This window comes from Athene cunicularia, assembly GCF_003259725.1.
Source record: "Athene cunicularia isolate RWA chromosome Z unlocalized genomic scaffold, athCun1 chrZ_part4, whole genome shotgun sequence".
NCBI classification, from domain to species: domain Eukaryota; kingdom Metazoa; phylum Chordata; class Aves; order Strigiformes; family Strigidae; genus Athene; species Athene cunicularia.
This window is the reverse complement of record NW_020799145.1, coordinates 2,573,333-2,600,658: the sequence shown is the minus strand read 5'-3', so window position 1 is coordinate 2,600,658 and position 27,326 is coordinate 2,573,333. Positions and strand designations below refer to the sequence as shown.

The window sequence follows — 27,326 nt, the reverse complement described above, 5'->3', positions numbered from 1 at the left end:
CTGGACAGTGTGGATCTGATGGCCTGGCACGTCAGACCCACAAGAGCACAAGGCTTTGGTGGACACTGGCGCACAGTGCACCCTGATGCCATCGAGCTACAGTGGGGTTGAATCCATCTGCATCTCCGGAGTGCCAGGGGGATCCCAACAGCTGACCCTACTGGAAGTTGAAGTGAGCCTGACTGGGAAGGACTGGCATAAGCGCCCCACTGTGACTGGCCCAGATGCCCCGTGCATCCTGGGCATAGACCATCTCAGGAGAGGGCACTTCAAAGACCCAAAAGGGTACCGGTGGGCTTTTGGTGTAGCTGCCCTGGACGAGGTTGAACAGTTGTCCACCTTACCCGGCCTCTCAGAGGATCCCTCAGTGGTGGGGCGGCTTAAGGTTGAGGAGCAGCGAGTGCCGATTGCTACCAGGACGGTGCAGCGGCGGGAGTACCGCACCAACCGAGATTCCCTGGTCCCCATCCATCAGCTGATCCGTCAACTAGAAAGCCAGAAGGTGATCAGCAAAACTCACTCACCCTTCAACAGCCCTATATGGCCAGTGAGAAAGCCTAATGGTGAATGGAGGCTAACTGTGGACTACTGTGGCTTGAATGAAGTTACACCAGCAATGAGTGCTGCAGTGCCGGACATGCTGGAGCTCCAGTATGAACTGGAGTCGAAGGCAGCCAAGTGGTACGCCATGATTGACATTGCTAACATGTTCTTCTTCATTCCGATAGCGCCAGAGTGCAGGCCACAGTTTGTGTTCCCTTGGAGAGGCATCCAGTACACCTGGAATCGATTGCCCCAGGGGTGGAACCACAGCTCCACCATTTGCCATGGACTGGTCCATACTGCACTGGAGAGAGGTGGGGCTCCAGAACACCTGCAGTACATTGATGACATCATTGTATGGGGGAACACAGCCGAGGAAGTTTCTGAGAAAGGGAAGAAGATAACTGAAATCCTCCTGAAGGCCGGCTTTGCCATTAATCAGAAGAAAGTTAAGGGGCCTGCAAGGGAAATTCAATTGCTAGGAATAAAATGGCAAGATGGGCGTCGCCACATCCCGATGGAGGTGATAAACAAGATAACAGCCATGGCCCCACCAACCTCTCAAAAGGAGACTCAGCCTTTCCTGGGCGCTGTGGGGTTCTGGAGGATGCACATCCCAAACTACAGCCTGACTGTGAGCCCTCTCTACCACGTAACCCGTAAGAAGAACGATTTTGAATGGGGCCCTGAGCAACAACAATCCTTTGAACAGATTAAACGAGAGATTGGCCAAGCAGTAGCCCTCGGGCCAGTCCGGGAAGGGCAGGAGGTTAAGAACATGCTCTACACCACAGCCGGGGAGAACGGCCCTACCTGGAGCCTCTGGCAGAGAGCACCTGGGGAGACCCGAGGCCGACCTCTGGGCTTTTGGAGCCGGGGATACAAAGGCTCTGAAGCCAATTATACACCAACTGAGAAGGAGATACTGGCAGCGTACGAAGGAGTTCGGGCTGCCTCAGAAGTGGTCGGCACTGAAACACAGCTCCTCCTGGCACCCCGACTGCCGGCGCTGGGGGGGATGTTCAAAGGAAAGGCCTCCTCCACGCATCATGCAACTGATGCCACGTGGAGTAAATGGGTTGCGTTGATAACACAAGGGGCTGGAATAGGGAACCCCAGCCACCCAGGGATACTAGAGGTGATTACGAACTGGCCAGAGAGCAAAGATTCCGGGATGTCACCAGAACAGGAGGTGACACATGCTAAGGGAGGCCGAACCATGTAACAAGCTGCCGGATGAGGAGAAGCGATATGTCCTGTTCACTGATGGGTCTTGTCGCATTGTGGGAAAACATCAACGATGGAAGGCTGCTGTGTGGAGTCCCACACGACGGGTCACTGAAGCAGCTGAGGGAAAGGGTGAATCGAGCCAGTTTGCAGAGGTGAAAGCCATCCAGCTTGCTTTGGATATTGCTGAGTGGGAAAAGTGGCCGAGGCTCTACCTCTACACCGACTCGTGGGCAGTGGCGAATACCCTGTGGAAATGGCTGCAGCAATGGAAGCAGAACAACTGACAATGTAAGGGTAAAACGGTCTGGGCTGCTGAAGTATGGCAGGACATTGCAGCCCGTGTGGAAAACCTCGTTGTGAAGGTGCGCCATGTGGATGCCCATGTACCCAAGAGTCGCGCCACTGATGAACATCGACACAACCAGCAGGCAGACCAAGCTGCTAAGATCAGAGTGGCTCAGGTGGACTTGGACTGGCAGCGCAAAGGTGAACTGTTCATAGCCCGGTGGGCCCATGAGACCTCGGGCCACCAAGGTAGAGATGCAACATACAGGTGGGCTCGAGATCGAGGGGTGGACCTCACCATTGACACCATTGCAGAGATCATCCACGCATGTGAGACGTGTGCTGCAATCAAACATGCCAAGCGGGTGAAGCCCCAGCGAAATGGAGAGTGATGGCTGAAATAGAGCTATGGAGAGGCCTGGCAGATCGACTACATCACACTGCCACAGACCCGCCACAGGAAGCGCCACGGGCTCACAATGGTGGAAGTAACCACTGGATGGCTGGAATCTTACCCAGCACCCCATGCCACCGCCCGGAACACCATCCTGGGCCTTGAAACCCAAGTCCTCTGACGACACGGCACCCCAGAGAGAATTGAGTCAGACAACGGGACCCACTTCCGAAACAACCTCATAAGTGCCTGGGCAGAAGAACATGGCATCGAGTGGGTCTACCATATCCCCTACCACGCACCAGCCTCTGGGAAGATCGAGCGCTGCAACGGATGGTTAAAAACCACATTGAAAGCACTGGGAGGTGGCACCTTCAAAGACTGGGACATGCATCTAGCAAAGGCCACCTGGCTAGTCAACACAAGAGGATCTGCCAGTTGAGCTGGTCCAGCTCAGTTGAAACCTCCATGTGCTGTGGATGGGGATAAAGTCCCTGTGGTGCACATGAGGAATGTATTGGGAAAAATGGTCTGGTTTAGTCCTGCGCCAGGCAAAGGTAAAGGCAAACCCATCCACAGGATTGCTTTTGCCCAAGGACCTGGGTGCACCTGGTGGGTGATGCAGGACAATGGAGAGGTCCGATGCGTACCACAGGGGGACTTGATTCTGGGTGAGAACATGCTGTGAATTAGGCTGTGCCTTTGTAAATTGTTGTTTTGTTATTGTTAACTGCTAAATGGCAGCTGGACATGACGTAGATTGTATAGAATAAAGGGGTGGATTATGTCCTGGTTCGACTAGGATAGAGTTACATTTCCCAAGCAGAGAGAGAGGGGGAAGGGATCTCCAGCCGGGTTATTCATACCATGCTGACGTCAGGTCCAGGGGCGGAGCCTTTTTACCTTTCGCTTCTGGTGTTGGTTTTTGCCATACATGCGACGGGTTTGCTCTGTGATCATTTAGCGGTATTTCTCTGTATATCGTTTGTCTTGTTCACTGTTATTGCTGTTTATTGTTGTTACCATTGATGCTGTTGTTATTCAGATTGTTTTTAGCCGGGGTCTGTGTTTAACTTCCAGCCCGACCAGCGTGGGTGGGGGAGGGGCAACAGCCACGTGCTCTCTCATCCCGGCAAGGGTTAAACCTTGCACAGGTAGCTCAAAGGTAGCATCTTTGCTGATGTTATTCCAGCTGTGTGCGTACTGTATTTCCACCAGCCCCATCTTCCACTTGCCTGAGGACTCAAGGCACCTCACCACCTCTACAGTAAAGTTGATGTTGGTGTATTGTGGAGGGATGCCAGTGCTGGCATTGCTGGACAGTATGAAGTTCTACAATCCCCCATCTGTCACTTTTCCTTTTTCCTCTGCTCTGCTGCCAGTCACTAGATGTTGTGGATGTGGGAGGCACCTGCCCAAATGTCAAACCTGTGGGGGCATCCCTGCCACTTCTCCAGCAGCTGTTTTCTTTCTTCCTGTGAATTCTGTACTCATCAAGATTCATTTTTTGAAGTTCTTCAGGGTAAAATATCCCCTCAACTGTTTTGTGATTATTATATGTGAAGTAATATGCAGGCAGCTGTCCTCTTCTCACAATTTCAGCTACTGTGAACTCATAACCTTTCTTAAATCCTTTCATTTGAGACTCCCTGATGCAGTCTCCCTTTATGAGCAGAGGTGCAGATTCTTTAATTTTAAACACAACCCCATACATGGTTTTCCAGAGAGTTTAAAGTGTTTGTGTCTACTAGCCTGATAGCTTGGTGGAAGTTATGGTTATAGTTCTTTATGGACTTTAACAACGCATCAACATAGCAACAAGTGTTGCATGTTGTAAAATGTCTCCTCACCTTGATTTTGAGCATCTTGTTAAAATGACAGAGGCTTTAACTTCATTATTTAGTAACACATGGTGAACACGATCTGCTTTAACAGTTTAAAGGCTGGTTTAAAAATTCTTTTCCCTAGTCTATCTCTAATTTCTTAGGCTTGCACTGTCTTCTAAAAATGTTTTTAAAGCCCTGGCTACCTCAGAATATGTTTTGCCTTTTGGATCAATGGCTAAGACAAGCTTGGTTAGTATGTCTATCACTGATAAGATGTACTAAACACCATCATTATGATGGCAAACTGTTGCATATCCACCAAGTCTGCTTCCCATGGTGCATCCACCTCTGCCACAAACACCTGTTTCTTTTAAAGTGCTTTCTTGCTGTTTTGTATAAGCTATAGGTATCCTGGTTTGCAAGCCAGATTGTCACTTGGCTTCTGTTGAGATCAGCAATTCACCTTTTAGAAGCTTCAGAAAGGAGATTTATACACCCAAACTTCCCACCTCCCCACAGGGACAGTAGATCTCTGCTAACAGAAGCTGTGGCATAGAGGTCTACTCACATGCTATTACACACGCTCATGAAAGAAAACACTGGACTATCAATTTAACTCAAGTACAAAGAAACTTTGCTAAAAGGGTGTGAGGGGCGTTCATTGCCAGTCAGACTTCTCCAGGCTTTTTCCTAGAACACTGCTGTCACTTCTGTGCCTGTGCATCTTTCTTTGTCTGCTGCAGGCCCCAACAGGAAGGCAGATGAGTCATGGCATGCTCCCAGTTTCCCCTCACGCAGTCAGACAGGGCTTCCTAAAACCTTTTGTAAGGTCACGAATCTAAGGAACAGGCAACATACATAGCAGCAGCCTGCACCCCATAGTGGTCTTCCAGGTAGCTAGAAGATGCCCCGTAACCATGGGCAAAGGGAGCTTCCCCCATCACCTGCCCTCTCTGTGTGACACTTGCCTCCAAATCCAGTCTGTGGTTCACAAGCCATTGGCTGGTTCTTCTGGTTCACATGGCTGTTTGGGATATTCCTTTAAGGTCTTTTCTTTCTTGGTCCAGCTCACAGGGTCAGTGTTTGCATGTAACAGGATTTACATTATGGGCCCCTTGGTAGCCTCCTGGGAGAGGTCCATAGCCCTCAGGCACATTCCAAGATGTCTACCCCACCACCCTTTTGGTGTCCCTCTGTCCTTTTCAAATTCCCCCCACCCCAGACATTTGGTGTTTGTTATGCAGACAAGTAAAGTGCAGGACTCTGACCATTAGCTCTTATTAAAGAATGTTTTACCTATTTTATACCTTTGCTTTCAGGGCTGTATATATTTCTGTATCTTGATAAATCTGCATATGTTATCTATTCTATAGTGTAGGATAGTAGAAATACCTATATCATGTAGTGTAATGTATAATGTATCTATGTACAGACAAATGATATATTTATAAACATTTATGCACTCCTTTCTAGTTATAAGTATATATGTATATTATATATATTATTGTGGTGTGTTAGCCTCAGCTAGCCACCAGCTGCCCACCCAGTCACTCTCATGCCTCTTCAATGCGATAGGAGCCAAAAAATAAGATGGAGAGCTCATGGGTTGAGATAGGGGTTGAGATCATTGACCAATTACTGTCATAGGCAAAGCAGACTCGACTTGGGGAAAATTAGTTTACTGCAAACTAAAAATAGAGTTAGATGGTGAGAAACAAAATCTAAAACACCTTCCCACCTAATCCCCATTCTTCCCAGATTCAATTTCACTCCTTCATTGCTGACTCTTCTACCTCCATCCCACTCTGAGTCACACAGGGGAATGGGGATTAAGGTCAATCCATAACAGCTCCTCTCTGCTGCTCTTTCCTCCTCACACATTTTTCTGAATTGTGGTGACAATACAGGTTTTCTGGGGCAAATTGAGACTATTGAGAACACTGTGATGTTTGACAAACCCTACGAGGAGTAGTGGGTCCAAAAAGACGCATCTTGTCTATTCAAGATTTTTCCTTTGCTGATAGCCAATGGAGATACTGACTTCCAGAAGGGGTATTTATAAACAGATCATGGCCTATCCCCATTACACCTTCCACTTTTTAAGCATGCAATACTGGTCTGGTGGTCAAGGTGCTGTGATTGTGGTTGCTGTTCCTTGCCTGGTCTGCCTCCTATTCCCTGGCAATCCTATCTTCCTTGTGCACTGCAGTCCACCAAGTACTGCCAGGTGTTGGGCAAGGAAAAGCTGCAGGCAGAAAACATGGAAAAAGGAAAAATAGGAAAATTCTGCCTAGCTCTAGCTCTGCACAGCTCTGCATGCTCCATAGTTTGGCATCTCGCTGGATGCTAGGAGATGCTCCAAGGTACATAGTCAAACAGGGCCTGAAACTGTAGAGGAGGGTCCTAAACATGAGACTGGAGGAGCAGTTGTTTGTGTCTTTGAAGATCTCAAACTGGGCAGTTTCTGTTGTTATCAGGGAATATTACAGGACAAGTGAACTGCATGTGTCATAGCTGTTTTTACACAGCTCCTGAGGAGCTGATACAGCTGACCTGTGCATGTTGACAGACCTGTGTAGGTTTATGTCTAGGTGCTCTCTTTTCTCAATGTTAAGAGTCAACTACAAGTCCCTCAGTATTTCAGCAGGAATGCACGAGTGGATAACTTTGTCTTCCATGACTTAAAGCCACGCATGCTATTTAAAATGCAGGCTCCAATCCTGTGACAGCTTCTGCAGCTCCAAATGCTCTATGGGAACATAACATGGTGTAAAAGGCCAAAACCTGCAGGTACTTTTCTGATGGGAGACTCTCCACCAGTCTCCAAAGCTTCCAGACCAGGCTATGGAGAAAAGGATGCACTGCCCATGCAGGATGTTTGCACATATATGGAAGATACATACTCAGAATATTGTGCCAAGAAAAGCATCCTTGAACTTAATAGTACCTTCAGTATATGGTTTGGTCTCTTGATAGTGAATGGATGGCAAAACAGCACCATCAGCCCCTGCTTAGTTGAATCTGATTCATACAAATAAATTATAAATAAATAATCACCTACTTAGCACGTGTTTAATAGTATACTCCCAACCCAGCTCACCCTCAGTTAGAGGACTTTCTTGCAATCTCAGCACTTAAGCATTTATTTTATTGGAAGAGGAGAGTAATTCTTGCCAAAGCTACAGCTGAGTCACTAGTGAAGATAACATAAATCCTAAATTCAACCAGTTTTGATTTTCTTGCTCTAGCTAAAGGAACTTAATATGCTACAGTGAGGAGAGAATGTTAGGCTAAAACAAGACTAAAGAGAAAAATTATTTATTTAGAACTTTTTAGTAACACTGTTCGCAGTACATCATAACAGAGTGATTACATAATGGAGTGATCATAAAAGGGTGATTTAAAAAAGCAAAGAAAAGACAAAGCATAGATTATAGGCTAGTTGTGGAAACCTGTGGGTTTTTTCCTTCCATAAGCAAAGCTGCACAAATAAAGGCTGTCTCATATTATTTCCGCGAAGGTAAAAGATTGATTTACTCAATCTGTATATTTTATTTTGTATAAACATACCAATACTTAGATTAACACTTCCATATAGTTTACAATGTTTAATTTAAATACAGTATTATGTGTCATTGACTTGTTGATTTAAGGTGCTATTTATCAAAAACTACAGTAACTGTTTTCTTAATCAGTTCTCTTTGGCACACTTATGGTTTATTTAAATACAAAAGTGTAGAATTGAATTGAGTATATAACACTGTAGAATTGAATTGAGTATATAACTTGAAGAGATTTTTTGTTAGATATGAGGGCAGTTTTAGGTTTACCACAACCTTATTTACAAAGAAAGAACTGTATATGAATTTCAGTTTACATATAAAATAGCTAATTAATATGCAAGGCAAAAAAATTTGTTACAGCAACTCCTCCCTTGAGAGAGTGATTTTTGCACCATGGAAATCTTATACAAAATGTTTCAGAAAATGGAGATTTCTTATAAGGAAGTTTGTGGTGCTTCTTATGCTATACCAAGCCACCTGAAGACATGACTTTCTGAGTTCAGAAATGCTTCATAAGATACGGTTTAGCTGAAATGTTGGCACTGTAGTAGTGTTGCAGCTAGAGACTTGCATGTTCAACTGGCAAACTAAACCAAGGAGCAAACCCCCAACCATTCTGTATAAAAACCTTCATGACAGTGGCTTCTTTGTAGAAAAAGTTATGTCTCCTATATTCTTGATTCTCTATCTGGTTTTATTCCAAGGGGGAAAGTTTTAGAACTTGTACTATGCATTGCTATATAGTCTGTTTTCATCTTCATGACCTCTGACTACTTTTGTGCTGATTAATATTTGCTTAGAGTCAAAGGTGAACAACAGTAAACAGACTTATTTCTTCTTCTTATGGAAATGTATTAGGAGGCCATCAAAGTGGACCTAAATTGGTAAAGTATCACTTTACATAAATTATTCAAATCCCAGAAGTCCAAACCCACAGCAATTTATTTCACATCTGAAGGCCAATCCCAGTAGCTGGCATTCACATGAAAGGGACACCTAGCTACACAAACACTGAAAATTCTTGCATGCCCAATTATTTCACAGCTGAAGTAAAATGAAACCCTGTTCACAGTAAAACACTTATCACAAGGCTTTTCTTGTCTGTGATAATTCCTCCCTGAATCACCCAAGTGGTATTCTCTCAGCTGCAGAAATGAGTATTTTGGCACATGATCAAGTTACAGTAGGTGTCAAGTGCAGTGCAATCTGTTTAGAAGGCAAGGATGTTAAAAGGGATTTCATACAGGCATTCTGTAATGGGGGTAAGATGTGAAATGCTGTGCAACTCCTGAGTAAAACACATCTGGCTGTCCCAGCTAAGATACCCACTTACAAGCATGCTGATTCCAAAGAGGCATTTCATAGCCTCATCAATAGTGTATATTCCTGGGGGGGGTGGGTGGAAATGTATTTTACAGCAGTCCTTTTCTTAACCTATCAGCAAGGACTAGAAGTGGTGAGTTCAAATTGTTGGGAGAGGTGATGAGAAGGAGGCAGAACTGGTAACATCAAATCAGAGTCTGCTGTAGTAAATCAAATGCACATGAGATGTAATTAATTCTCAATTATCCTTTAAGCTTTTTGAAATATTGCATATGGCCATGTTCTTTAGTGCTCCTGTTTTACCTGAAAGCTACTGGCTTTAGAACTGAGATGTCTGCGTGAAGGATAAGGTATCAAACTTATCTACAGTAAATCCTCCATTGATGTATGATTTCTTGGCTTCCATTTCATCATTATCAAGTACTGTTTCCAAGGCAAAAGGATTGACTATGTTGACTTCAGTGGTGACATCCATCTGCTCCAGCTCCTTTTTAGAGAGCTTCTCCACTATTCCTGTACCAAAGGCATCTCCCAAGACATTCACCATTGTTCTGAATCGATCCCTACAGAATAAAAATGTTGTCAGACAAACCATTCTGCATGTGACTTAGAAAATTCTTTTACTAAATTAAGCTACTCTAACAAATGAAAAGCTGTTGGTTTTATTTTTTTCCCCCAGTGCAGATTTGGAGTAATTCTGCAATTAAAAGAAAAAATAATCATGTAGGACAAGAAACAGAATTTTCCCCACATGTGTTTGAAGAAACCTGGAGTCACTAAAACAACAAATTACTTTGTACAGGGTGTGCAAAACTGTAAGTCATGTCACTAGCCTATAACTTTTTTTATAAATTACCGATTACACAGTAATCACATTGCTGTGGACAGTCTCCAAAAATGTAGGGATCACTTCTCAGGCCCTGAAGTATGCTACACAGCTGGTTCTCTTTGTGATGAGACTGCTTTTGTTGGGAGGAGAGACTGTGGGGTACAGCAGAAGAGTCTGCATTGTGCCTTTTGTCTTTCTAACAGTCATCTCCTCAGCCAGAGGAGCACCTAGCCCAGTATCTTCAGTATTCTGGCCTGAACACTGGGAATGGGAAAGGCTATCTTCTGTCAGCTTCTCACTGTTAAGGGGTTGAAGTACAAAGTTGTATTAAACAAGCCACTTAAAGGAATACGATACTTCTGTACTTTTGATTTTTCTCCCAACAGAAATGTGACTTGTGGGCTTTAAAAATCTGCCACTACTTGGCAGAGGAGCAACAAAACCATGCAATATAGCAAAGTTTGAAAACTGACATGGAAGTAAGGTAGGAACAGTGGAAGGTAATGCTTCCCTGTTTTTGTTTTCAGCTACATGGCACTGCAAGGGCTTTGTGGCAGAACGAGTTGCTCTGTCTGTGCAAATTTGTCAAAGTGGGTATATTCACAGATAGAAGGGACTACAAAAAACAACAGTGAAGTGAATCGGCATGTCTCATATACATATTCTTTTACTACAGCTGCTGAACCCCAGTGCTCAAAAGTGCCCATGTGTTCTCCATGTGGAAAGAAAATATATGGTGGGGAAAGGAAGAGAGATGGGTAAAGTAAAATTCTGGTAGGATCAGTGTGACAAGCAAGGAAATCAACAGCACTGGAAACTCATCTTTCGTAATACCTCTATTCTCAAGATTTTTCTATTCTTCATTAAAAACATGAAAGTACTCCTCAAGCATGTGTAATAAAACCTTGGTATGTTCAGAATTAACTAGAGGATTGTTAATGAGCCACTACTAGCAGGTTGTAAAATAATACATTTTAGGCAATAAGTACAAAAGGTGGAAGTGTTAATCTACGTGACATCATGACACGCATTCCATCTGCTGAGGTGTAAAATGCACTGGCAATGATCCCTGGTATATAAAATTAATCTTTAATTTGCTTTACACAGCAAGACATCTTAATCTGAAAAATATCTCAATTACAATCAGAAACAGCTTGAATTTTTTGTCTTTCATGGTGGAACAGTTAGCTTCCATGTATTTGTACTGTGCGTAAGAATCACATGAATTGTAGACTTTCAAAGTGGAGGCGAATTCAGATCCCTAAAATTATGATTACTATGAGAAATAGGGAATTACTGTTCTCTTTCTCTCTACAATAAAAGAATTAGAAGGCACAGAATAAAATAATTAGGATGTAGATTAAACCAAAACTAAATATGTCTCTGCACATGTTAGGTTGTAGGATTCCCCTGCACAGAACTTGTGCAAACCTAAGTTTATACAGATCCCAAAAGCAAGGAGGCATTCATGGAAGAAGAAATCTATTGAACACCGTTAAAACAAAAACCACCTCTAGGTCAGGAGCTCTCTGAGCTGCAATTTGCAACAGGCTAGGCAAGTACTCTGGGACAAGAACCAGTAGATGTTTGTTGTGCTCTTACACTCTTCTTCAGCTACCTGCTCTGAGCCAGTGGTTTGTATGGATCTTCACCATTCTTAGCAAAACTAAATGCCCACTGGGAAAAGAAAAGAGCTGGAGAAAAAAATAAATTATTGTGGAGCACAAAACCCAAACCTATTAGATCCTGTCACAGACAGTTGATGGGGACAATGTACTTGTGGCTGGAGCTGTTTTGTTTGGAAAATTATGCTTATAGAAAAATGGAATTGATTCTTGGATCCATTCAACAACTCTGGTTTTCTGGAGAGTGTCATTTCTCTCTCAGCTTGCAAAATTGAAATATATAATCAAATAAATTATATCTATCTGTGAAATACATAGGTTGTTGCCAGAAATCCTTTGAGAAAATGATTGGAAAGGGTGGGGGAGGAACAGGAATGCATTTACCTTGAGTGTAAATATAAGCTTAAGAGAAAGACATGCAGAGACTATGAAATGATTAAAATGTCTGCATTCATACTAATGAAATATCATCCATGCTGTTACTGCAGGTGAACATGACCTTGGTCTGAACACTAAAGCTTGCACAGTTTAGAGGGCAAAAAAGCTGTATTACAAACGAAAGTTGTACTCCTTAACTTGTCAATCCTGTTACGCTTTCCCAGTGAATCATGGGACAATACTGAATGCTGATGTCCTCCTGAACTCCAGAATACACTGTGATTCTCTGGGCTTTTGAAAAAGTAGCAGAGAAACATCTCTGTGTAAGCAGAACAGAAGTGATTTCTGGTGAAAATGCCTCTCTCTAGAAAGAGCTGCTTAGTGGGACTGAGGGGTTTTGATGTGCACTGAGGTGAGATGGTTGGGATCACGCATAAGGAATGCTTTCTGAGTTTGCCTCTGTGTGCTTGCTGATCAAGGGGCTGGGTCTTAAAAAACCTCTCAGTGAAGAACAGCCCCAGCACAGACCCATGTACAGCCCATCATGTGTGTGGATGTGGGGTCCAGGACCAGCTTTGCTTAGTTTATGTTGTGCTTCACTATGTCTTCACCAGTGTATGGATTTTATGTGCTTTGTGGAAATCAGCTGAGATGTTCTGCTTGTGGCTGCATTTGATTTTTATGAATGGTGTCAGTTTAGCATATGCTGACAGCTGACAACCCAGAGGCACTCCTTGGTACTTGTCTATCCCGAGTACTATGCTTATCATTTTTTAATGCTATGGCCACTATTTTAAGGTTGATAGCACCTCTGGATGTGAGATGCTCCCATGCATCCCATGCAGTTGGACTTCTCTCAGAATTGAAGCCACTATTGCATTCAACCCTACACTGAATGAGCCTGGCCATAAGAAGAATCTTTGTTCAATTCCTGAAACAGTCCTAAATGATTTTGTTGCTTTCTTTCTCAAACCCATATGTTCCCACAAAACTTATGCAAACATTAAAAAAATGAGAAAGAATGAAATATCAAGTGCCTTAAACTTACAGAAGCCAGTCGACTGCAATGATCAGAGTAACATCTTCAGCGGGCAGGCCGACAGCACTCAGCACAATCACCATGGTGACAAGTCCGGCTTGGGGGACACCTGCAGCTCCAATGCTGGCTGCTGTAGCTGTAACACTACATTCCAAATAAAGCCCAGAAAAGGCATTCAGAATACATGCTGCTCACAGAAACTCTATTTTCTAGCACAAATAAGCTTATTTCAGGCTTTGTAAGAAAGAAGCCTGAATGTTCCAGTTTTCCTCCCCAATAGCATCTATTGAAAGTCTGGTGACAAGTTTATGGGACAAGTCATGTATAGATACTGTCATGGTTACACTGCAGAGTAACAGGCAACGCATGACTAAGAAGCAAACTGGACAGATCATAGCTAGAGGCTGAGTTGGGTTTGCAAGTATCTGCAGTGGAAGAGTAATGGCAATTATCAGAACAATGCTGTACACCAGCTGCTTGCTCTGGCTCATCCTACCTCCTTGTCAGGTTGCACAGGCAAGGCCTTGGACCAAGAATGAGAACGTTTCTGTTACTTCTTGTGCTGTGAATGATAGTTTCAACTTTCCCATGGGGTATCCAAAGTTAATGTAAAAAAACCACCTCCAACAAAATGCATGTGATGAATTTAGTCTTACCTAATGGTAACAATTTGGCCAATATCCAGTTCTAAGTCATTCAGTTGTGCAATAAATACAGCTGCTACTGCTTCATAAAGAGCTGTGCCATCCATGTTGATGGTAGCTCCAACTGGAAGAACGAATCTGGTAATTCTTTTGTCGATTAAATTCTTTTGTTCTGCACAGCGGAACGTAACAGGCAAAGTTGCTGAACTGGCACAAAGATAAACACATAAGGATAAGTGCAGGCAACAGCATAATATTTACCTTATCTTTCCTTTTCCTCAGAGCCTGATTTGCTCTAAGACTCTTAACAGAGATCTAAGGCAGACAAGAAGGCTGCACCATGAAAAAGCAAGGTAACTTTTGTGATTTCTTCTAATAATAGAGAAATAAAGTCTTAGTCATCCTCAAAATTACATGGTAAAATCATCATGATGTATTTAGTCAGAGAAACAGTGCAACAGTGTAAACTGTAGCAAGTCTGCGGTTGGCAAAGAGCTGTCTCCTACTGGGAAGGCAGACTCTGGTGTGCACCAGCGCAATCTAGGGTGCCCCTTTGGGTACTACAGAAATAATGATGAAAGTAATATTTCAACATCCAGGGGACTGAGAATTGTCCAGGTGAAATCAGGGTATGTAACAAAGTAGCGATAAAATCAGAGCACAAACAATGCAATTACTCTAAGAACATTTCTTTTGTTTACCTGGAAGAAATCATGAGGGCTGTCAGAAGTGCCTGAGCCATCCCCATGGCAAACCGAAAAGGATTTTTTCTTACTATTATTAAGTAGATCAGTGGCAAAATTATAGTGGAATGAATTGCAAGTCTGCAAAATAAAATGGACTAGTTAAGCAAATGGATCCATCTAATTGCCTTGTTTTAATAAGATGGTGATAACAAGTATTTTTAGTTCTGTCCTCAGGTATACCTGCCAAACACTAACCGTGACTTTAGCAACAGCTGTGTCCAAAATTTAAAGAGTATACCTTTCTTTAAAAAAAGCAGACTAATGCTGTTCTACACTTTCTTTTGGAAGGGAGAGAGATATTATTAATTGTCTCTTTTTCTGAAGTCAAACAAGAATTAGCTAATATATTGGCAATAATTTTAAACTGACGAAGACAAGAAAACTAAAGTAATAAATAATATTTATAAACTGATATGGAGAGGATGACTTGAAATAATGCTGAAACACTCCACTCTCCTGCAAAATCCTTAGAATGCAGACTAGAGACAAACCAGGTGACTCTTCTAAGTTTATCTGCCTTTATTATGGAACACTTTTTGGAATTAAAGGTAAGTATCATTCCCAGAGACAGATGAAGCCCATATCTTTCTGCAGAAACTTCAAACATAATCCTATAAAAAATATCTGCACTCACTTTGTTGAAAACTGCGTAAGCTTAGGTCTATAATTAAAATGTAGTGAGGTATTTCAGAATGTACAAATAAGACTTATGTAGTCTCACCAACTTAACAACAATGATTTAAGATGCTGAAATACTGTCTTTGGAAACTATTGCTTTTTAAAATTAAGTGTGTTTACATGCAAAAGAATCAAACTGTCTTCTTGACTTCAGCTGTTCAGGTGTATTTGCCTGGATATTTGGGTGGGTCTCAGGGACAAATTAATCCTTCAACTTGTGCATTAATTTTGAATATTGTGTATTAATCCTGAAGGCATATGAATGCAGAGCTTTGTGGGCATTAAGGTTAGAGGAAAAGAGTCTTTTCTGAGTATATCTGAAATGAAATAAATGTGAAGGGTCTGTGAGATATTTCCTGTGTTCCAAGGTCACAAGCAATTATAGCAACATCAGTTTCTTGTGGAAAGAAGTCATAGCCTGGAAACATAAAGCCTAGAGCTGTTGTCATATATGACCTTGGGGTTTTTAGTCTGTCCTCACAAGATGTTCTTGTGAATGTTACTGTGTTGTAATAGTGCTTTATGATTTCAGAGCAGCTGATAAAGATAGTGATAAATCATGGTAGCATTTCTTCTGCCAAAAATAGGCAATTAAGACAGCAGTAGCCACAGTACGGAAATCCACAACAGCACCAAAATTCACCCACAAAACCTAACTAGTTGTTTCCCTAGAAAAGCTATCTTTTTAAAAGCAATAAGCATTAAAGTTTTAATTCTGTTTGTGAACAAATTATTTATTTAGTGGAATGCACATAACAGTATGCAACATATATTGATAAAATCTTGCAAAGATCTCTAGAAAGAAACATAACAATTTACACAATGGTGCCTGAGAACAAAATGAATTCTGAAGAACATACAGAAAAAAAAAGTAGTGGCATGAGTGTCATTGGGTGTCTTCACAAAACATTGATGAGAATAAACATTTAAAGTATGTCTATGTCTAGAAGCATACTGGCTTCCAAATAGCTATTTTGAAACGTTTAGATTTGCACTTTTTTTAGAGGCAGCATGCACATAGCATCTAAAATAAAGTATTTGTGCATATCTGCTTTGCTACTACTGATTTCCATGAAAAAAATCTGAAGTAATATTTATTTTCACGCATAAAATCCAACACAGCAAGCAGCAGACATTTTTTATATCAAAAATCATAATCAGCAACTGAAAAGAGAAATTCTAATAGCATTCAATTTTAAGATAGGAATAATCTTGTCCCTCAGAATCTGTCATTCCTTATAGTGTCCAGAGATGCAGCTGCCTTGCTACTTTCAGAAGAGACAAAGGCACAGGCAAGTGAGTCTGTTTGCTGTAGGTTCCTTTTCATTTTTTCCACCTCAGTATAAGAGTCCCCTGGCACTTATATTATGCCTCCTACTTTGATTTTCCTCCCCTGTGACTGCTAACATGCCCTCATCCTGACACTGCAACCATTAAAAGTGAGAGGCTGCAGATATTTAGTGGCCAATTGGAGCAGAGGCACTGGGGGAAGTCTGTTCCCTCATGGTGACCTGAATGAGACAAAGACTGAGATGTGTTGCAGATGATGGTGGGTGAGAACTGGTAGGACTGAAAATGTGAAAGGTCATGCTGGGAAGGTCATGCTTCCCATAAAGCTGGGAAGAAGGTGAGATAGAAGATGAGCTGAAGAGGGAAGATAAAGGAAAGGAGGAGAAGGATAAAACACACCAGCCCTGATGCTCTTGCACATTTTTTTGGATAGAGAATACAAGAAATAAGTTTAAGATAACCTGTAATTCTCAGGATCAAGCTTAAAGGGAGTATTATAGACAGCTACAGAAGATGCTGATGAACAGAACACACGGCAAACAGACAAGGTCAAGGAAATGAGGATGAAAGCCAGAAAGATGGTGGGAACAGCACTGTTTAAGAAACCAAAACAAAGAATGAGCACAACTTCTCCTGGTTGCTGACAGGTGGGAAAAAGGGTATTCCTGCAAGCTGGAAAATGTATAACAAGCAGCACCTTTTCCCTGCAGCCTATAGCCTTGTGTGTAAGTTGTTGTCTTTGCTTCTGTGATCTGATTACAACATACTCTCCCTGATGGTCAGTTTTGAGAGAATGTTTTGCTGTTAGCCCTTCTCCACAACATGTTGAGCATCACCCACTGTAGGCCACCCCATAAGAGACAGAAATGATGCAGAGGTCTATCCTAGCACCCATCAGGGAAAAAAGTGGCATGTGCAAGAGAGTTCAGTGAAACTGAGACTTTTTCTCTCCAAGGTTGTAAAGTTGGACTCCCTTACTGTATACAATCTTTTTGATGGCATATGGGAACTTAGATTTTTTGTGCCTGTCAAGCCTATGGTTACCAGCTAAATGGGAGATTATATGTGGTGGTAGTCTAATTTCCAATTGAAGTACTCTGGAAAAGGCACTGTGTCTTCACAAACATCTTAAGGAAGATACACCCTGTTACAGTAGAATTAGTAACCATTAATAGATAAACAGTCATAAAACTTGTTATCTGATCTAAAACTGAAGTCAAAGGACAGTAATAATCCATCCAACATCCTACTCCTCTGAATCAGTTGGAGTTAATAACATGGAAAACCTGCAGAAGCGATAGAGCATCATCCTATAAATGAATTCTACCTAGTGCTCATGGTCTCATTTACAACTTATATAGAAAATATTAGTCTCCTGATTTACAGTCTCTTGGTAAACATACAATTTTGCAACCTTTAAAAATTTATTTTCCAAGAAACACAAAAAAATGCATTATGCAGTAGTCAAAGATAATATGCACGCATCTCTAAGATTTTGAAAAAGTCATGATTCAGTGCTATTTCTGGAGCTGTAATTTTTACTTAGAAAGTCATTATATCTCAAATGATTTTTGAAAAGCTAGTCCAAACATACTGGCTCATGCAAGAAACAGAAGGACTTTGAAATAAGTATGATTTTCTAGCAAAGATTAATGCAAAAAACCTCAGATCCTTCTTGACTGTTTATAGGGAAGTTTGCATTTAAGACTAATATATCATCCTTTTCTCTGCTTGGTTGTCAGGAAGCATGTGAATAATGTTTGAAGAATAGCATGCATATACATAAAGTGGGGGGAAATAATCTCTTGAACAACTTTGGATCTAGCCTCTAGACAAAACATGAATAAATCCTTAGTATACTGAAGGAATTACAGGTGTGGATGCTAAGGCAATGAACCAAGACAGCCTAGAAGTTATGCTTCACTGAATTGGAAATAGAAATTTAAATGCATTTAACTTATTGGGACTATAATATCCATTTATCTATCAAAAGGGTTCTTTGTAGGATAGTCTTCAGAGATATATAATGATCTAGTATTATAATCTGTATCACTTGGAACAGTTAAGCTGCCCCTTCTAAGGCTCCGTATCTGCAAAGCTCCACATTATGCAGGTGTAACTTCCACCCCAGACTGTTCTACACAGCCAAGGGTCTAAAAAAAGAACAGAGGAAATGTTTTGATGCTTGGCTAAGTTATTCAGATAACAACTGCTGCTTCTGCAGCACAAGGAGTAACTAACAAACAGTGCAATCCTCAGGGCTTCTCTTGATGGCAGTTATTTGCTCTGGACTGAGGTGGAAGGAGTTGGTTTCGTCTGGCATCATTTATTGTGCACTGCACTTACGATGCATTTGTATGGGCCAGTGGAGCTGGGCCTATGCTGGGACACCTTGGGCCCACACGTCCCATGGAAGTTCCCAACTTAATCCAGATATTCATGTATTTTCAATAGGCTGGAAACCCCCAATAAGCCATAATTCACAATCTCACCCTTTTCCAACTACTTCTAGTATCTAACAGAAGCATTACGACTCTCAAAAAATACAATATTATCTGTTTCAGCACCAAGCTGAGAAGATGAAACAACGAACACAAGTACAGCCTTTGGAGTTGTTTTGTTTTAGAAGGCAAGGCAGTGACCTTTTAAAATGAAATACGCATTCAGTGAAACATGCATTCATTAATACATACATTAAAAACATCCTCACCCAGACTCGCATAATTTTCACTGACAAGAATTTTTGTCTCTGTCCTGGAAGAGGCTGGGTATTGTGGATAATTGAGTTGTAATCAACTGAGCTCTAAAACCTGCACATATTTAAATTTATCTTAAAGAAATTACATACCCACTTAGTACTGTAGCCATATATAGACCCAGTTTACGAAACATTTCCCAGTCCTCAACTTCTATTATCTTCCCAGCAATTAAAAACACGATACCAATTGGCATATACCTAGAAAGCAAAAATAAAACCATTAAAAATGCATTCTGAGAAATACAGTGTGCTCACCACAGAATAATTTCTCGCACAGTATAAGTTTTTACATCATATGGAAGATTTTTTTTATATTCTACTACAAAACATATATATTTTTTTTTAATATTCCATTATACACATTACTTCACTCACTTGCAGCAAGCCTACAACAGAGGTAATGAATAAAGATTAGAAATCAGAGTAAAGGAAACCCTATGCATAGTCTGTCAAGTACTGCATGACCCAGTGCCACAGAATACCCAGAAGCTGGGAAGGAGTGTGGGCTTTGTCCTACTGCAGCAAATGCTTATGCATAGTCGTAAGCTTACTTGGAGGTGGAAGTTTGCAGGGCTCAGACCAGTATCTCTGCATTCTGCAACCACACACAGATAGGAAATATCTTGTGTGCTTATAGCAGCTGCCTTCCAGTACTGGGGGTTATATGTGTGTTACCCACACAGAATAAGAGTGATTTTAGTATGTTGGGATAGTGCAGTCATTAGTGTGTTGCCTGATGGAGAAGTCCCCATCCCCCAGTAAACTTACACAACGCCATGCCTTACAGATGTGAATAGCTGCATAGGCTACTGCCTACAGAAAATTCAAGGCAAAAATCAAGATTTATGCTAGCACCAGCTCGACTGCATTCCTTTTGGTACCAGCAAGCGTGTTGCTACAGAGACAAGTTGCCACTTCAGAGCTTTGAGTAGTATGAATTAATCTATAAATGTGTGTATCTATAAAATGTATCCATTTTAAAGTATAAATTTATAAAATGTGTGTGTGCACTACTTCACAAAGAAAATAGTACCTTGTCCCTGTGCAAAGCAGGGTCTCCCAGTTCCTTCTGAGCCCTAAACTTGGTGAAAGAAGAACTAATTCCTTATACTGTCAGCATCAAACTACCTTATTCAGGACAACAATTCTCCCATCTGTAGAAACACAAAAAGCCTATAACACCAGCTTCAGGCACATGCAAGACAATGGAGAGTCAGCTTATGGGTAGAATCCTGTATTTGTGGCATGTGCTAACTCTTGGGTCTCGTTAGTGTCAATTTGATGCAAAGCCTGCCAATTTCATAGGGCTGTAACTCAGCTGGGGAACTGAACCAGCTACCAAGCACAGGACAGGTTATAGAAACTAGTTTATCAAGAAGTGTGCAACTAAACCCTTGAGAGGTTTACTGTTTTTTACATCCTCATTGTGCTGTGATGGAAGAAAAATCTGTGAAAGGGCCAGATCTGATAACCTACTGTTTGTGCAAAATGTACATATGAGCAGAATTTTCTAGTAAATGACACAAGACACTCCACATATAAGATCAAACTCTGGAAAGGAGTGTGTGCTTGTAGTCCTAATCCTTTAATTGTGATCTGCATGGACAAAAGCTCTGTGAATAGCTATGAAGTTCAGCCAAACACTGTCAGGTGAGTTGCTACATTTTTAAATTGTTTTTCCTGTCTAAGAATATTACGAAAGAATATTGTGAGAATATTGTCTCACAAAACCCATTAACAGAAGGTAAATGATGTTAAGTTCTATTTTGCATACCATTTTGAGTTTTGCTCTGTGCTATGGCTTGTATATTAATTTGTATTTCTAAAAGAACTTAGCTCCAAGGACAGCTATCCTGTGAAAATAATGGCTATCATGGAATAGTATTCAAGACTGAGAAGGGCATATGGGTGGTAATGTTTTACAGTCCTCAACTGACTAGTGCAATTGTACCGGTTTGATATAAACCTCTAGCAGGAATGTCTGAAAACCTCAGGTTTCTTAGGTACCAATAGGACTGTTTCTTTACTATATAGTAAGTGGAAGCCCTGTCTCATTTCCTCAAAAGGATCAAATTCTGTAGAAAGGAATCTTTTTACCAACGTTTCGTTTGCTGTAAAGCACTATACAAAATCAAACATGCAACATGAGTCTGCTCCTATCTCTTCAATGACAAAACCCACTTCAAGAAATTGTTAGAAAAAGCCAGTACGTCCTTGGACTTACCACATAATTATCTGAACAATTCTCATTGTAGCTTCATTCAGTGCATTGAAAAAATCCACCAGCACTTGTCCTTTCTCTCCCATTTTCCCAATAACCATTCCAAACACAAGACAAAAGACGATCAACCCCAGCACATTGATGCCATCAGAATACATGCCCACAATTCTGTATTCTTGGGTTTTGTTCTATAGAATAAAGAGGGGGGAAAGTTACTATGTGAAACCACTGACCTGAAAGAGTTCTAAAATGAAAACACATTTAGATCTTTCTTTGAAAAGACACAGAGCTCTTCCCCAGTCACTCTATTCCCTTTCTGGCAGTGCCAACTGGGCAAGTTCAGGAATGAAGGTAGAATCAAATTGTCTTTGAAAGATTTGTATTTTAAAGCTATGCAAGGATCTGACCAAACCCTAGCAAGTGATAAAGCACCCCTTAATTTATGTTGCCCTTTCTACACAATTCTCACACAAAGTATGGTAAAATCTAGGTATCCACAGTTATGCCTTCAATATACTCAAGATTTACTCCCTACTGTGGAGAATAAAATACAGCTGGTGTAGAATCCTTGTGGTTATTTCTGAGCAACTTGAGGGTCTGTGTCTGGTAAGACAAATAGTCTATTGCATAAGAACTGAGACAATGGTGTCCAATTTTGCCCCAGGTTTAAAACCTATTGTTCAGCAGAAATCAGTGAAATTGCATAATTTATAGCAGAATTGCATACACATAGCATAAAAATCCTACTAAATAGGTAGGTATTCACACATTCCTCTGTGTTTGTGCAGTATGAACATATGAAGGAAAGGGTGCAATTCTTCACTACATCCTGCTTCAGGACTCAATTAATGTCTTTTCATACATATTGTGTTCCCATACTCTCATTACTATGAGATTAAATTTGGAAAGAGTATAATAAAATGCATATTGATTTGGTACTGTTCATAGTTCTGTGTTCATATATTATTGAATTCCTTTCTCTGTCTACTCCAGTGCAAGTCTAGGCTTTATAAACCATCAGTACCCATAAGCCTTTCACACCTCTAATCAGAGGCTTGTTAGACCTCTTGTTCACTTTCATCTCTTTACATTTTCTTTGGTACAGTAACAAACTATTAATTAACAAATGCCTTCCATTGTTTTGCTTTCCATCAAAAAATATTATGGTTTTCCATTCCTTTCTTTCTGTCGTACTCACAGTTATTTCATTGCTGCTCAAACATCTCATGCTGGTATACATTCAGCCTTTCCACAGTGAACGTTATCTTTAATTTCTCAGCACACTGAAAATTCATTAGCATGTACATTTAATGTGTATATGAATTGATTATTTTCTTACCTCACCTATTATCTTTGAACTGCTTAATTACATGTAGAGTCTTCTAGTGTTCTTAAACCTAGTTGAAGATCCTCATAATCACCTCTAGCATTTACTTATTAAGTTTTGTGCCCTTGTTAAAAATCTATTTATGTACCATTTCCTTCCTTTTCTCAATTGCTAACTACATCAACTAAGCCAAATTTATTCTATGTTCTTTCTTCCCACTTTATACATTATGTAGGAATACAACAATAAAGTTCATACCTCTGAAGCCTCTGCTGTCGCAGCAGTTGTAACAGGTTCTTCTGTAAATGTGGAGATATTTTTATCCATGACAGTTGTAGCTTCAACTTTTTCACGTTTGGTTTTATACTAGAAACATAAAAAAAACCCCAACAAAACAGAAGTACTTAGAAACATGAGAAAACTGAAGAATGGACAAAGGCCTAGCCTTTGCTCAGTGAAAGGGAAAAATGAACCAATCTGACTTGAAGGTAGCAAACACAGAGAAACACATTATTTCCCAATTCATGTGAGCCATCATGGTTCTGTACTTCAGATGCTGTATATCAAGCGAGTCACAGAAAAATATGCTATGAGTTCTGTTCCCCAGGTTCACGAGTGCCCTGTGGATCTGGCACAGTCTTGTGGGGATAAGACAGAGCTCCTGACAATGGCAAGAGGACTTTTTGCTGGGACAAACAGTCTGGAGAGAATTGCTGACAGTCACCCCTGGAGAGGTCTGTAGAGCTGATACAGCCAGACCCCTGGTAATGTGGTTAGCATAACTAACACCATTATATAAGGCAAACAGCCATTCTCTGTGGCCAAGCTGGTCACTTATTAGTCTCCTTTCCCCTTATTATCAAACCCTGAAGACCCTGCGCAACCAGTAAACAAACCAGATTTCTTCTTCGCCTTCTTGCTGGCCTCAAGGTTCCGGGGTGCCTGATTAACTACTGATCTCCTTACCAGCCTTGAAGGTCCCAGGCACCTGGCCACCTGGTGCTGTTGATGATCCTGCCACAGAACAGGGAATTGTAACAGCACCCAGAGCACTGTCCATAAAATCAAACAGTTGCAAGTCCTAAGGGAGAACTTGGACCAGAACTGCTGCTGCACGGTGAGACCCAGGATCCACCAGTGGCCAGGGATGTCTCCACTGTCACCTGCTTTCTCAGAGGACTGAGGGAGTGACTTGGTTTGTTGTTTTGTTTTTTTAATGTTTTTCAAGTCTAGATTATGACTGTTATGTTGATAAGCAAACCAAGTATTAAGGTTTGACTCAATATGCAGAGTCCAGATGATTAGAAATCATAAGCTAAGTGGTGCTATTATAAAATTGTACTACACGGATTCTGCTTATAGAAACTCTGTGCTATTCTGATTACAAAACTGTGCTATACTACTAATAATATCCTCTTAATAAAGCTTTAATTGTAACTAGGATTTATTGCTATCATCATTCTGCCATGGATCCCTAAAAGAACCTGTCTGTCCCCTTAGTGTTACATGACAGTAATTATCATATGAGGAAAAACTACATTAAGTTTTATAAACTGGAAATACATTCAGTGCTGTGCACAGCAGCACAGTTAACACCATCCTGGGTTCTGCACTTGGGCCACAACAACCCCCAGCAGCGCTACAGGCTTGGGGAGCAGTGGCTGGAGAGCTGCCAGTCAGAGAGGGACCTGGGGGTGTTGATTGACAGCCGGCTGAACAGGAGCCAGCAGTGTGCCCAGGGGGCCAAGAAGGCCAATGGCATCCTGGCTTGTGTCAGCAATAGCGTGGCCAGCAGGGACAGGGAAGGGATCTTACCCCTGTACTGGCACTGGGGAGGCCGCACCTCGATTCCTGGGTTCAGTTTTGGGCCCCTCACTCCAAAAAGGACATTGAATGACTCGAGCATGTCCAGAGAAGGGCAACGGAGCTGGTGCAGGGTCTGGAGCACAGGTCGTACGGGGAGCGGCTGAGGGAACTGGGGGTGTTTAGTCTGGAGAAGAGGAGGCTGAGGGGAGACCTCATCGCCCTCTACAGCTCCCTGAAAGGAGGCTGCAGAGAGCTGGGGATGAGTCTCTTGAACCAAGTAACAAGCGACAGGACAAGAGGCAACGGCCTCAAGTTACACCAGGGAAGGTTTAGACTGGATATTAGGAAGCATTTCTTTCCAGAAGGGGTTGTTGGGCGTTGGAATGGGCTGCCCAAGGCAGTGGTGCAGTCCCCATCCCTGGAGGTGTTTAAGAGTCGGGCTGACATAGCGCTGAGGGATCTGGTGTAGTTGAGAACTGTCAGTGTGAGGTTAATGGTTGGACTGGATGATCTTCAAGGTTTTTTCCAACCTAGATGATTCTGTGATCTTCTGGGAAAGGTTAACTATTAACATTCAAATGTCAGACAAACTGGTAGGCAGCTGCTGGGGAAGACAATAAAGGGAAGCAGAGGGCATCACAAAAACCAGTTGATATATTTATAGATAATGATGACTGAATTTGAAGTAAATCTGATATATAGACAGCAGTTTCCTCTTTTATCTTGCAAATCTCACTTTTTCTGAAAGATGTGTCAAATAGACTCTACCAATTAGCTGTCTTTTCCTTTAGATCATCAGGTCTAGCAATGGACATCAGATGTGGGACACAATGGGGTGAGGGCTGAGTTATGCAGATTTCATCAGACACTGAGGGTTTTTAAAAACAAGGAAATAGATGCTCATGACATGTTTCTTCTAACTCTGCCTGTACCAAAAGGAAAAGTCTTGTCTTCTGCACTCCTTGGTTTCTGCACCCAGCTCCTAAACAGTGTCTTTTTGCAAGGAATGATCAAGGAGTTAATAGTTGATAACAGTGTATATCAAAATAGAAATGAAACCAAGATGTTCTAAAGTCTTTTTATGGGAGATTAAGGTAATTCTGGACTTCTCAGAAATAATTGTTAACTGATGTAGTTTTTGGGGACATAAAAGAAGAATAATTTGTAGTTAACAATGAAAACTACAGTAGCAAACAGGAATATTCAAACTCACCTGTTGAAAACAGGCTTGGACAAGGTTTTCTGGGAACATATTCCTGTTAAAAAATAGAGGCATTTCAATATTATAGCATACTAAGAACAAGATCTTTATATAAACAAAATGATAAAATCTGCTGCTTGAAAAACAGGTCAGGTTGTGTTCCTTTATTCAGAAAGCAGTGTATTTAGCACCATCCAATATAAAGTCAAAGAAATTAAGGGTTCAGAACTCCCAAAGACCAGATGACTGTTTTCCTACTGTTGAATTTTTGGGCTTATTTTTCAGTATTTGACATTTCTTTTGGTAAGCTACTGAACTCAGTGTTTTTTTTCCCTGCTGCATCATCTCCCACCATTTGCATGAGAAATACAGGACATACCATTTTTATAGGATTTGTCAAATACAGGCAGAAAAAAACTAACAACCCTTACAAATTCTGTGCTGGAAGAATCAGATTATTTGGTGTGCTCTACTGTAGTCTTTAATTCAGAAATTAATCTTGGCTGATGGAAGATTCACATGTGTTATTCCAGGGTCAAGAACCATTTTTGCACACTGAAAAATTAGGAAATTAAATCAGAGGCAGTGCAATCCAGTTGTGTGCCTGTGTTCCAACTGCCAATTTCAGATTCAAATGATTGAAGAAAAAAGCATTAGTTAGATATTTATTGAATGCCTAGTCCAGTGCAGAAAAAGGCATTTTGTACATTGAAGCTGAAGTCTTCATCTCCCTTCCAGATCTTTCACAAAATTCTGCCTTTATTTTTCAAGTTTTTAACCCAAAATTTCTTCAAAGGCACGAGTAGTTTGTACAAGCCTGGGATTATCCTTAATCTTTACAAGACTCTGTGGGTTTGGATCTTAAATCTGATGAATATAAATAAGTAGGAAAAGTAACTATAATTCATTTAAAAGATAATTTCTGATCTCAAACTCCTAATTTACAGTCTTAAATTAGTTTACAAGAAGTTGAGCTATAAACTGTAGCAAAAACCTAAACTACTCTGAATTACAATTCATGCCACTTCTTACTAGAGGAAGACTTCTTTATGTATGGAACTACGCTAGCCCTGTGAATATGTGTGGAAAAGTTCACGTGGAAGTTACTGGTAACAGACTATTAGGTTTTATAATGCAGCTGATTGCACAGTTCCCCTCACCGATTCCTGGGCAAGTGATCATGAGGAATGAAATGAGACATCCAAGGAGCTGCTGTTCTGGCCATGCACAGGTAGGAGGGGATAGAGGCTGGGAAGAGCTGTGCATTGTTGAACATGGGGCTTTGGGGTTGAGAACTGTTATCTATCTCACATAAAAACCTCAGAGAAATTGAGTTATTCTCAAAGAGGTTTACTTCAATCTGTGCTAGAGCAGAGATGTCCCAGATGACAGTAGACACTTGCTATTAAATAGGACAGTGACATTTTCAAGGCAGATATATACATATAAAATACATATTTTACAAATGTCAAAGAACTGTGTGTTTGGAGTTGCATCTGCAAATGCCAGTCACATTTCTTGAAATAAAAAATGCTGAGCAAGCCAGTTTTAGATACATGACGTTTGATTCTACAAGTAAAAATTCTACAAAAAGAAAACAGTGAGCACAAATAGTGATAC

At 41.2% G+C, this 27,326-nt stretch overlaps 1 protein-coding gene and 1 long non-coding RNA gene across 2 annotated transcripts in view; one reads left to right on the top strand and one right to left on the bottom strand.

Moving 5' to 3' along the window:
- Positions 1-13,034, top strand: part of LOC113490382 — a 145,937-nt gene extending 132,903 nt beyond the window's left edge. Inside the window, exon 4 of the long non-coding RNA XR_003400218.1 lies at positions 11,397-13,034. This is a non-coding gene — a long non-coding RNA (uncharacterized LOC113490382). The remainder of the gene's footprint in view (positions 1-11,396) is intronic.
- Positions 6,307-27,326, bottom strand: part of SLC1A1 (solute carrier family 1 member 1) — a 42,780-nt gene continuing 21,760 nt past the window's right edge. The window contains exons 3-10 of the mRNA XM_026866811.1: positions 25,719-25,761; positions 22,958-23,065; positions 21,376-21,560; positions 19,242-19,349; positions 14,381-14,503; positions 13,692-13,886; positions 13,045-13,179; positions 6,307-9,727 (exon numbers count right to left, since the gene is read on the bottom strand). Of these exons, the coding sequence (XP_026722612.1) occupies positions 9,484-9,727; positions 13,045-13,179; positions 13,692-13,886; positions 14,381-14,503; positions 19,242-19,349; positions 21,376-21,560; positions 22,958-23,065; positions 25,719-25,761 (1,141 nt within the window). The 3' untranslated portion in view covers positions 6,307-9,483. The remainder of the gene's footprint in view (positions 9,728-13,044; positions 13,180-13,691; positions 13,887-14,380; positions 14,504-19,241; positions 19,350-21,375; positions 21,561-22,957; positions 23,066-25,718; positions 25,762-27,326) is intronic.